The sequence below is a fragment of the Panulirus ornatus genome, chromosome 15, assembly GCF_036320965.1.
Source record: "Panulirus ornatus isolate Po-2019 chromosome 15, ASM3632096v1, whole genome shotgun sequence".
Lineage (NCBI taxonomy): Eukaryota > Metazoa > Arthropoda > Malacostraca > Decapoda > Palinuridae > Panulirus > Panulirus ornatus.
Genome location: NC_092238.1, coordinates 30429403 through 30441902, shown reverse-complemented (window position 1 = coordinate 30441902; position 12500 = coordinate 30429403). Strand labels below are relative to the sequence as shown.

The 12500-nt window shown below is 47.3% G+C and overlaps 1 protein-coding gene across 3 annotated transcripts in view; it reads right to left on the bottom strand.

Annotated features, from left to right (window-relative positions):
• Nucleotides 1-12500, bottom strand: part of LOC139753812 (uncharacterized) — a 446936-nt gene that overhangs the window by 113517 nt on the left and 320919 nt on the right. For all 3 annotated transcript variants that reach the window (XM_071670702.1, XM_071670704.1, XM_071670705.1), the window contains one exon: nt 6755-8489. In XM_071670702.1, coding sequence (XP_071526803.1) covers nt 6755-8489 — 1735 coding nt within the window. The remainder of the gene's footprint in view (nt 1-6754; nt 8490-12500) is intronic.

Genomic DNA, 12500 nt, shown 5'->3' with positions numbered 1-12500 from the left:
ACACACACACTCCTGTGAAGATTCACTTACCCTCCCAAGACTTCGCCGTGTGTGTGTGTGTGTGTGTGTGTGTGTGTGTGTGTGTGTGTGTGTGTGTGTGTGTGTACCTACCCAAGAGAGGCACTTACCGACGTCTTCATGTTTCTTGTATACACACTTGGGTGAGGTATTGTGATTTGCATATCTTAGAAGGGAGAGCTCGCGCTCTTTCTTCCTTTCCAAACAGTTGCGAGGTTTTCTTCCATGATACTTTAAGTTAAAAGTATTATGGACATAAAGTTTTGATAGTTTTACTTTACTTTAAGTTAAAAGTATTATGGACATAAAGTTTTGATAGTTTTACTTTACTTTAAGGTAAAAGTATTATGGACATAAAGTTTTGATGGTTTTACTTTACTTTAAGTTAAAAGTATTATGGACATAAGGTTTTGATGGTTTTACTTTACTTTAAGTTAAAAGTATTATGGACATAAAGTTTTGATGGTTTTGCTTTACTTTAAGTTAAAAGTATTATGGACATAAGTTTTGAGTTTTACTTTACTTTAAGTAAAAGTATTATGGACATAAAGTTTTGATAGTTTTACTCTACTTTAAGGGAAAGTATTATGGACATAAAGTTTTGATAGTTTTACTTTAAGGGAAAAAAGTATTATGGACACAAAGTTTTGATAGTTTTACTTTACTTTACATACGATAACTTTATCATTTCTGGGCGGGATGTTCAGCAGCTTTTCTTCCTCTGAATAATATAACGAAAAGTGAAATATCTGTCAGCATTCATCGCTTAGAATTTCGTGCCTGTTTACTGAAGAGGAGTTCGTGGGAGCGACCAGTCCTTCAGGAAAATTGGCAGCAATTTCTTTTTCTTAAATGTTCCAATATATCTCGCGGGGGAAAGTTGTGTTCCTTTAGCGCTCTGTAGGGAAAGTCCTTAACCACTTGGGTTCATCAGCTGGAAATTCTTACTCTGTGCCACGGAGCTTGGTGGAGGCGCTTCCTGCCACTATGAGGCCTCGTCGCAAAGAGCACGAGTCGAGGGAGGAACGCTGGAAGATGGACGGAATAGATGGATGGAATAGATGGATGGAATAGAGATGGATGGAATAGATTTCTTTTTTTTTTTTTTTTTGAGAGAGAGAAGTCTTCTTTGGTGGAAGACATGAGAGTTGTGGTGGTGAACACAGGTATGGTGCAAGACCGACACAGGTGTGGTGCAAATCACTGCAGGTGTGGTAAGAGACAGTTGCTTGCTGGAACACACAGGTGGGGAAGAAGACACAGGTGTGCTGGAAAGACACAGGTGTGGTAGAAGACACAGGTCCACGTGGTAGAAGGCACGGGTGTGCTGGAAGACACAGGTGTGGTAGAAGACACAGGTCCACGTGGTAGAAGACACAGGTGTGCTGGAAAGACACAGGTGTGCTGAAAGACACAGGTGTGGTAGTAGAGACGGGCATGCTGGAGACAGAACAGATGCGGGAGAGGATCTCCCTGTCCTGTGTTCCTCGTACTGTCACATCTTTTCATCTCATCATATTAATTTCTTCTTGTCCCTCGTTCATCACATCTTGTCATCATCTCTTTCTTTCCTCGCGTCAGTTTCGTTTTGAGTCCTTTTCTTCCCCCCATTTCATTCGCATCGTGGTATTTCTCATCACCGAATTCCCATTCTTACTAATCATTCTTCGTATCTCTTTTCGCTCATTCTTTTTTTTTTTTTATCTTTCATACGTTTTCTTGCGGAAAACGATCACCTTAACGCTCGTTTAGTAAAAAAAAAAAAAAAAAATGCCTCTTTGATCCGACCCTGTTAAAGGTCCAGGCCAACGGGATCTTCAATAAAGGCCAGAGGTGTCGAGGGTTGTAGTGAAGATGTGTTTGTCGAGGCTGAGGCGAACCTATGTTGATCGTGAAGGTGTAGTGAAGATGAGGGCGATGGTGCGTCTCCATTAGAAGTGGAGATGATTGAGTGACAGTGTGGAGGGTGGGTGGGGGGGGGGAGAGAGAGAGAGAGAGAGAGAGAGAGAGAGAGAGAGAGAGAGAGAGAGAGAGAGAGAGAGAGAGAGAGAGAGAGAGACCCACTGCCTTCGTACACTTGGTGGCGTTTCTTGTTCGTTACTATATATTTCTTTTTTTTTTTTATCTTATCTCTTGTTCGTGTTAGTTTATATTCCAGTTCAAGTTTACTTTCAATCTTCTTTCTTTCTCTCGTCCACATTAATGTCCTTCTAGTTCCTTGTTTGTGTTATTTTTCATTTCTGATTCTTCATCATCATCATCTTCTCCTTATTATCATTATCATTATTACCATTATTATCATCATCATCATCATCATCATCATCTTCTCCTCCTTCTTATTATCATTATCATTATCACTAATATCATTATTATCATTATCACCATTATCATCATCTTATTATCATCATCAACATCATTCGTCTTTGATTGAATCACTTCTTTCTTCAGTCCTTGTTTGTCTTTCTTCCTCTCTTATTCTTCCCACCTTCACATTATTTTCCTTCTTCCTCCCACTTCGCTGGGTCGAGTTAATCTTCTTATCTCTTTTTCTCTTCGGTAAACTCAACATCACTTAATGCATTTACCTCATATACACGACTGTCTCTCCTTAAGTCCTTACTTACTTGAAGTATAACTTGTTCTCTTGAGAATCTAAAAACATTTCTGCAAGTGACTTCGAAAGTGTATCCATCTATCCTGGCCAATATTACCTTTAAGTCTAAGAATCATCCCATCAGCTCAAAAACTACCGGACAAAAATCACTTTCGCCTTGGTACTCGATCCTTTTCTTAGGGACTTCCGGCACGTGTATATCCTTCTGGGTCGATTCATCTTTTCTCCATCAATGACAAAAATCTCTGAAAATCTCCCTTCACCCTCCACCACCACCACCAACCACCACCACCTCGTTCCCAAGTCATCCAAGTGACAATCCTACATTTAGGATCAGATTCCACGTCTTGATACATCAACCCGGTGATAATCCTACATTTAGGATCAGATTTCACGTCTTGATACGTCAGATGATGTTGCGTTACATAGAGAGAGAGAGAGAGAGAGAGAGAGAGAGAGAGAGAGAGAGAGAGAGAGAGAGAGAGAGAGAGAGAGAGAGAGCGGCGAAAAGGAACAACGAGTAATAAATATATTTCCTAATTGAGTTTCAGATTTCAACTGCCGTGGTCTTGTCCCTCTGATCCAATCACCATATTTGAATTCAAAATTAAATTTCTCAAAAATCATTTTAAAGTTTCTGATAATTTTGTATCGTAATCGCCAGCTCACACTTCACATAAGCCGTTTAAATCCACTTTGCATCATTTTTGTAATTAATCAAATAACTGTCAGTATTTTTTCCCTTCCTTACCCCTCCCCCATGTACATCACACATCATAAACGAGAGAAGACTTTAATTAATAACGTAAAAAAAGGAAAAAAAAAAAAACCTTGGTTTACTTAATCTCTTTTTTGTCTGCCATTAAGTATTCACTCTTGATTTTCCAGTTTATATTTTCTACTTATTCTCCTTTATTTCTGTTATGTTTTTATAATGCTTTGAGGATGGTACTTTTTTTTTTCTAAATGTTTACTCATATGCATACAACTTACATCCCGTTTTCTACCACAATTCTTTTTCAAAGTTTACGATCCATGGTATTAATGAGGAACCTGAGAGTTGCTTCTCATTAAATTTGTTCGGGAAAAATAGAAAGATTAATTATGAAAATGATGGTGAGAAAAATTTCAAGAATGAGAAACGAAAAACTTATTTTCGGAGTTTCTTCTCTGCAATATTCCAGTTCTCGTTTTCTTTATGTAACATCCGTCTTGCATTACTTTTTTTTTTATTTTCATTTTCTGTTGTTAATTTTGGTTAATCATCATAATTTCAGCTCGTACGCGGTTACAGCGATACATTCTTAATTACCTGCTCACCCACAGAAGATGACACGAAACGAAACACCAATGGTCGAGAAGTCTTCCCTATGATAAGCTGGTCATGAGAACATGACATGACCTTAAATGCCCGTAGTTACAGCCCTTACTTTCCCTACGAAGCAATTCCTTTCAAAATTTCGAATGATTCGAATAATAACCCATGATGCAAACACTTGTCTTCCCTTCAAAATACTGGCCATGAATATTCATTGTTTATCTCACTCCCTCACCAGACGTGGGTTTAATCCCCTCATCCCTCACCAGACGTGGGTTTAATCCCCTCATCCCTCACCAGACGTGGGTTTAATCCCCTGATCCCTCACCAGACGTGAGTTTAATCCCCTCATCCCTCACCAGACGTGGGTTTAACCAGTCTCACCCTTCACCAGACGTGGGTTTAACCTCCTTCACCCCTCACCAGGCGAGGATATAACCGCCTTCACCCCTCACCAGACGTGGGTTTAATCCCTTCATCCCTCACCAGACGTGGGTTTAATCCCCTCATCCCTCACCAGACGTGGGTTTAATCCCCTCATCCCTCACCAGACGTGGGTTTAACCTCCTCACCCCTCACTAGATAAGGGTACAACCGCCCTCACCCCTCACCGACGTGGATTTAATCCCCTCATCCCTCACCAGACGTGGGTTTAATCCCTTCACCCCTCACCAGACGTGGGTTTAATCCCTTCACCCCTCACCAGACGTGGGTTTAACCTCCCTTACCCTTCACTAGATGAGGGTATAGCCACCATCCCTTTCCCCCTCACCTCCAGAAACACTCACTACGTTTCCTTTAAAGAATGAAAATCACTTTCCTCGCCTCGTTGAACCATCAGATCGCCATACACCAAACGAACATAGAGGAGAATACACATAATTCTTACCAGCACACATCACTCATATAGACGCAACAGAGCGGAATATGCAAATCAGTCCTTCCCCCTCCACGTGTGAGGGAGGGCAAGAGCGACTTCGCATCCCTGGGTGTCGTACCGTCACGCGGGGAAAGTGTGTGGCTTCCACTTATCATGGCAGGAAGTGCCATGTTGATGAGGGTAACTTCGCTAATTGGACTTGACGGGACAGTTAAGAAATTACCGATCTTCCCCCACAATGCTGCCTCACAGGGTGGAGCTGGGTCCTCATAGCCCACCTCTGTGCCTATCACACACGTACTCTCTCTCTCTCTCTCTCTCTCTCTCTCTCTCCTCTCTCTCTCTCTCTCTCTAGAACAAGTGACGTATGTGTGACGGTACCTACGTACTGAATACATGAGGCTTTCAGCCCACTCATAAACGGAACTTATTTCCCTTTGGTCTACATATCTTGAGTCGGCCATGAATATGTGAGTGCCTATGTACTATATACATACGGCCCTCAGCCCATGTTTCTTTTTCTAATGTAACTCACATATTTACTCTTCTGTCCATGAATATGTATAGTGGAACATATGCTGTACACTGTGTTTGTAACAATGCAATGAATACATGGGGGTCCACAGACCAACGCTATAACTTGCCCTAGATTCACCAACGACGCAATGAGATTTGTCGAGTTCTTGGAAATGTCTCTTACCCACGCCATCTGTTGACGACGCGAAGTAATAGGGTATTTATCACTTAACAGACAATACACCGACACGACATCCATGCCGGGAAGACTCTGTCACGACCAGGCCTGCATGCATCTCATGACGTAACTTCACGCCTCTATCATACATGCCAGAGAGATGAAGCCAAGAGGACATCAAACAGGGAGGAATCCAACACACACACACACACACACACACACACACACACACACACACACACATGCACGAAAAAAAAAAGAAGGCAAACGAGAAGGGATAGTCAACAGGCACTCAAAGTACAGACACTTGAAAACTGATCCTTCAAAGGTGGACAATCAGACGCCGAGGGAAAAATAGAATCTTTGGAACCTCAGCGTCAAAGAAGGTTCGGAGGAAGAGATCGCTCACCTTCGGTTCCCGGGGAGGCAAAAGAACACACTTGACCCCGAGCTGGAGACAATCCGGAAACGCCAGGCACAGGTCTGAGGGAGAGGAAGGGAGGGAGGGAAAAAGAGAGGGAGGGAGGGAGGTACTGTACAAACAACGGTTCACTAACGTGGAGAACAACATCAACAACGGTGTCTACATCAAGTCAAACAAACAAGAGTAAACAATGACTAACAAGCAAATATGGGGACGTAAGAGAGGAAGGGGGAGAGGGAGAGAGGGAGGGAGGGAGAGAGAGAGAGACCCACATGGAATATCAACAATGAACGTGAACACACAGGCAAATCGAGCACGTAAAACAACAGGTACATCTAACAGTACCGGTGACAGACAACACAAAACACGAAGGGACACTCAACACCGCCAGGGGCACACGGAAAGAGGACACATCTGGAAGAATGTAACTAAAGCTGGGGACTGTAAAGTTGTGTAATGTAAAGTTATGGGCTGTGAAGTTATGGACTGTACAGTTGTGGACAGTGAAGTTGTGGACTGAAAAGTTGTGGACTGTGTAAAGTTGTGGACTGTGAAGATGTGGACTGTTTAGGGTCATGGAGTGCCATGTTGTGGACTAGGAAGGTGAGGTGTGTGAAGGCGTGGACGACAGCGGAGGTTCAGAGTGTCTTGACGACGAAGATGTGAACTTGAAGCACATCCTCACCCCTGGCAGTTACACACACATGAGTTCGTACACACGCACACGTACATGACCGCACACACACACACACACACACACACACACACACACACACACACACCTTGGCCAGGTGGACTGGACTCACCTGGAAGCGTCGGAGGCCATGCTGGTGTTGGAGCGAGTCCGTCGCGACTTGAAGGAGTCGCCGCGGTTGACGATGCGCCGGCCGGTGATGGAGAAGTGTCGGAGGCGGTAATAATCTTCGTCGTCGTCGTCGTCGCCACCGTTGACGGGGAGGGAGGTGAGGCGCGGCCGCTCCAGGGGCAAGGCCAATAGGGTGGGTCGGGCTAAGGACTTGATGGAGCGCGAGCGGGCGTGGTGGGGCGACCCGTACTTCATGTCGAACTCGTGGAGTTCGGCGGGGGTCAGGTCCTCGGGCGTGATGGCTGGGAACCCCGAGGGCACGGCGGGCGGAGACCCGACCTTCATGGCGCCCTCCCTGCCAACCGCTGCCCAGCCCTCCCCAGGATAGTCTGCTTCGAACATGTCCACTCTGAGGTCCGGGGTGGAGAGTGGCGCCGGGGAGGTGATGCCAGTCATCTCCGTGGGTGAGGTCACGTCTGGCTTTTCTGTGACGGTGTCCCCCGGTCGCATCGCTAGACAAGCCGGGGATAACCCCAGGAGAGGAAGCGTCCTCCCGCCCTGGACGGGGATGTGCACATCCGAGGGGGAATTCTCCATCTGTAACGCCGTAACGGACGCGGCGGGACTGACGAAAGCGCACACTCCCGTCGGATCTGGCGTGACGGCGAGCTTCGCCGGGAGGTGGAGTGATCCTAAGGTGATTAGGCTACTGTAGTCCTTGGCTGGCGGCGGGATGGTGGCGTCTTCGTCAGCTGAGCGGGCCAGGAGGGGTACAGTGTCCCCGGTGCTGAGGGAGGCGTCGCAGGTCATGTCCGTGGGCTCCAGGAGTGGCACGGTGTCCGCTGAGTTCATGCCTCCGACGATGGACATGCTTACTACTACGGGAGACAAGACGGTCGGGGGAGACCTACGGGGAGAGGAGCCTCCGGACTGGAAGGTGGTGGGCGCCCTGGACGGGGAGATGGTCGCAGTGGGTGACGTCGTGTGATATGTGGAACCTACTGTGTTTGCTGCCCACACAGGGGAGGCGAGGGGGGTGACCGCGGCCCGTGGCGGGGGCGGCGCACCGCTGAACTCTACGTCCATACTCTGCACGTCCGCTGCGGACGTGGTTAAGTCTACACTACCGGTGCCCTGCTCAGTGTCACTGGAGAGGTCCATCAGGTTGACGCTCTCGGCACTGTCCACACTGGCGGGCTGGGGCTGGACGCGACACTGGCTCCTGCTGTCTGGTGGGGGCGGCAGGGGCGGCACCACCACCTCACACGCCAGCTTCTTCTGCTTCTGAGCCACGCCCGTCTCGCTCCCCCGCCTCCCGCTCCCGTCAGACGGGCCCTTCATCCTACTCGACGACCCCAACCCGTGTTTCTGCCCCTGGCCCTGGGTCGACCTCTTGCCCAGGGGCGACCTGTGACCTTGTATCGGCGACGATCTTTGTGACTTGACTGACCTGTGGCCCTGGCGCGTCCCCAGCAAGGCCGGGGACTCGCCCGGGGCGTCGTGGGACAAGATGGTGCTGGCGTCCACCTGCAGCTGCCGCACTGGGGTCCTGGGCCGCCGCGTCGGGTGACCCGTGGGCTTCATGACCTTGGGCGAGAGGTGAGGCGGGTGAGGGAGGCGTGGGTGCTCCAGGGCGGGCTGAGGGCTGGCCTGCAGGCTCGGGTGGGCGGGGAAGGCTGCCTCCCCGCCGGTCGCACCCTTTGGTTGGTCGCGCTCTTGCTCCAGCGTCATCATCCCTGCAGGAGGAGGAAGAGGAGAGCGTTAGCATGACCGGAGAGGGTGGTAGCCAGGGGTGTGGATGTGGCTGGTGAGGGTGGTAGCCAGGGGTGTGGGTGGTAGCCAAGGGTGTGGGTGTGGCTGGTGAGGGTGGTAGCCTGGGGTGTGGGTGGAAGCCAGGGGTGTGGGTGTGGTTGGTGTGGGTGGTAGCCAAGGGTGTAAGGGCGACTGATAAGGTACTTAATTTTGGGTTAGAAACAATCTAAAGACTACACACACACACACACACACACACACACACACACACACACACACACACACGCGCAGCCGAAGGACTCTAACTGCTCACCTCATGTGTGACTATATCGTCAAACTATCGTACAGGAGAGAAGTTGTTTCGGTCACTGAGATTTCGACAAATATTTGCCGTGATATGCAAAGACAAGATTTATGATTTTCAATTGAAATTCTGGTCAAGCAATTTCAGTCGTTATATTTCAGAAAATAAAATGAATCCATTTTTTTTTTATCAGCCTTCAAGCACAGAAACGAAGGAATGTCGATGATTGAAACGGCCTTTCTATTAAAAGGGTTATCTCTGATCTAGAAAGAAAATGAAAATAAAATGAAAGGTAAAAGTTGGGGGGAGGAAAGGGCTTTGAAGTACAGGGGAAAATGTGTTGGGTGGGGATGGGGTGGGTGGGGGGGGGGTCACAAGACTGAAACCAATTAACCATACCTGACCTGACCTGGTAGAGAGGGGGTGGGGATGGGTGGGAGTCCGCCAAGACTCCTTCGAACCCCAGCATACCTCAACGTGAGGGGAGGAGAGGGAGAGGGGAGGAGAGAGGTGGAAACTATAGGGGTGGAGAGTAGGAGGGAAGGGGCAGGGGGAAGGGGGCAGGGGGAAGGGGGCGCACCACCCCCCCACTCACGAGGAAGACCTTCAGGAAAATATATATATGTACACAACGTCGAACAGGACTTGATCAAGTCTTTTGTAACAAGAGAACCAGTCATACCCCTCAAACGACCCCCAGAGTTCGGCTCATTAAGACAACGAGAACATACATACATACATACATACATACATACATACATACATACATACATACGTGCGTCGTCGAGGCCTAACAATCCCGGTAATTAACGTTGCGCCAACGATGATTTGAACAGCGGCGACCACTGAAGCAGCAGCAGCAGGCGGCACTAGGAATGAAACGAGACAGCAGACGACCTGCTTAAATCAGCAGGAAACACTAAAAGGTCAAAGCGGCAGCAGCAGACATCACTAGGAGAGGAGAAATTCCCACCTCGGTCGATGGTGATTGCATCTACACGGAAAATGTGGGGAGGGAGGAGCAGTCTGGATACTGAAGCCACCCCACCAAATCTTCCCGAAAACCATTCCAATTCCCGACAGAGTACAGTGGCTCGCTTGAGGCCGGACATGCGCTAAGAAAGATGCTTCCTTCCTCCATAAGTCTTTTGCAGAATGAGCTACGCGCTTTAAACATTGTCTCAAACAAAAGCAGAAACAGGTATCATACTACTACATCCACATGGATGATTATGAACGTGGGTAAACAATGAGACATTGAACAATAACGGATTACACAGACGAAGACAACTGACTCGGTTATATTCACCATCGCCTCGAAACATTTCTGGAACGAAACCTGGACGCGGGGTGGGAAGCCCCTCTCCCTCGACAGGTCCCCACTGGAATTGCTAGAACAATGTTGTGAGTTGTAACAAAAAAAAAATGATCTTTTTCCCCTCCTCACACACACACACACACACACACACACACCAGTAGAGATATCTCTAGAGTTCTAGATACCCACAACAATTCTTCAGTAAGAGAAGCCACTAAATCGAAAGCCAAAGTGACCAAAGGGAACTGCAGGAGTGTCATTGCCTCGTCATCGCTTGGAACCCAATTCCGACCAGCCTAGGCCTAAGAGAGACCTACTGGTGGACCAATTGTATTAACGTCCCTCTCAGCGAGGCTATGGGGACCTCGACCTCCTCCTTCCTCCAGCAGGGACGGGCCATCACCAAGGGGATTCAATCTCCCCCACAGTCGACTGACGTGATTAAATGGATTATTTACGACAAAGGCAGCGACAAGGAGCGCAAAATGTAATATGATGCAGTTACACAGCAGAGCAGCGTCAGGGAAGGGTGGGTAGGGAGAGTGGAAACAGGGGGAAGGGAAGGGTGGTGGGAAAACAGGGAGATAGAGAGAGGAGAGACAGAGAAAAAGATACATGAAGGCACAATATTCGTGTGTGTGTGTGTTACAGGGACAGAGTTTTACACTCGTGGTGCCTCGTCTCTTAACCTTATATATATATATATATATATATATATATTCCTGGGGATAGGGGAGAAAGAATACTTCCCACATATTCCCTGCGTGTCGTGGAAGGCGAGTAACAGGGGAGGGAGCGAGTGGCTGGAAATCCTCCCCTCTCGTTTTGTTTTTTTTTTTTTTAATTTTCCAAAAGAAGGAACAGAGAAGGGGGCCAGGTGAGGATATTCCCTCAAAGGCCCAGTCCTCTGTTCGTAACGCTACCTCGCTAACGCGGGAAATGGCGAATAGTATGAAAGAAAGAGAGAATATATATATATCATGTCTTCCTCGACGAACACATATACACACACCCCAGCTTACGCTAGGTACCCATTCATCGACCAACCTATGGCGGGGGAGGATGAACAGTCGGGTTGGCTATGAGTCGGCTGCCCTCTTAGAGGACTCGAACCCTGGTTATGAGAATTGTCGATCGCAACGGTCGCCATTTCGCCACGCAGGCCCGTCTCGTGAGATAACGTGCATCTTTTAACGCGGGATGCGAACCAATGGCCCTGTGAATAAGAGCCTCTCCTTAGGGCCACAGTCAGAGTCTGCCGAGGTGGAGAGATGTTCTGACCAGTGCGGGGTTCGAACTCTGGGCCTGGAAGCTCAAGATCCCGTTCTCCATCAACTGAACCATCTTGAGTACTTTGCGAATAGAGGATAAACACGATAATCAAAGGGATAAACACGATAATCAAAGGGATAAAAACGATAATCAAGGGGTAACTAAAACACAAAATTTCTGTAATTCAAACCACTGAATACCCAATTCAGAGCCGAGCACCGGACCGAAAGCCATATTCAGAGCCAAAACACCGCATTACATCATCAGTGCCTCTAATTCATTCTGATGCGAGACTTTCCACTCCACACATCCCCTCTAGAGAACTCAAACAAACGACCCCAGGCCGGAGAAATACATTTTGTACGCTTTTAAAAACCAATTTCCCTGAGAAGTTTCGTTTTCTAGTTTGAGAACGAAAAAAGGGAGTGTGTGTGTGTGTGTGTGTGTGTGTGTGTGTGTGTGTGTGTGTGTGTGTGTGTGTGTATTTCGGGTGGACTTCCTTCAATAGGTCTCTACTGCGTCTTTCCTCACACCAAGAGGAAGGTTCGTGCACTTAAAAGATTTGACTTTTAATGTTCCTCATCTATCGCTGATTCGCGCCTACGACCGCAATGTGGATTGGTGATTGGCCGTACATCATGATCACGAAAGGCTAGGAAAGGGATTGGTGACCTGAGAGAGAGGATTGGGGGACGATGGGAGCGCGAGCAGGTGATTAGGATTAGGTGGATGGCGCGGATATCAATGCCAAATGATGGTCCTAGACCCGTCTGTATGTCTCTTTCTATCTATCTATATATATTCATCTATATATCATCTATCTCGCTCTCTGTTTACACCTCAGACATCCTACTATCTCTCCTCTTCTCTAATCTGTATAATTGTATTTTGTGTATCTCTTTCTTCTCCTTTCCTTTTCTCATTATTTTTTTACAGTCGCTGTTTTCGTCCCTGAATGTCCTGCATTCATTTTTAACAACCTCAAGAGCTTCCGCCGCATAACGAAATTAACGACGAAAATGCCAAAAGTAATTCCGTTTATTTCCTTTATTACTTTATCTTTTATTACTTTATCTTTATTACTTTGTCTTTCATAAACAA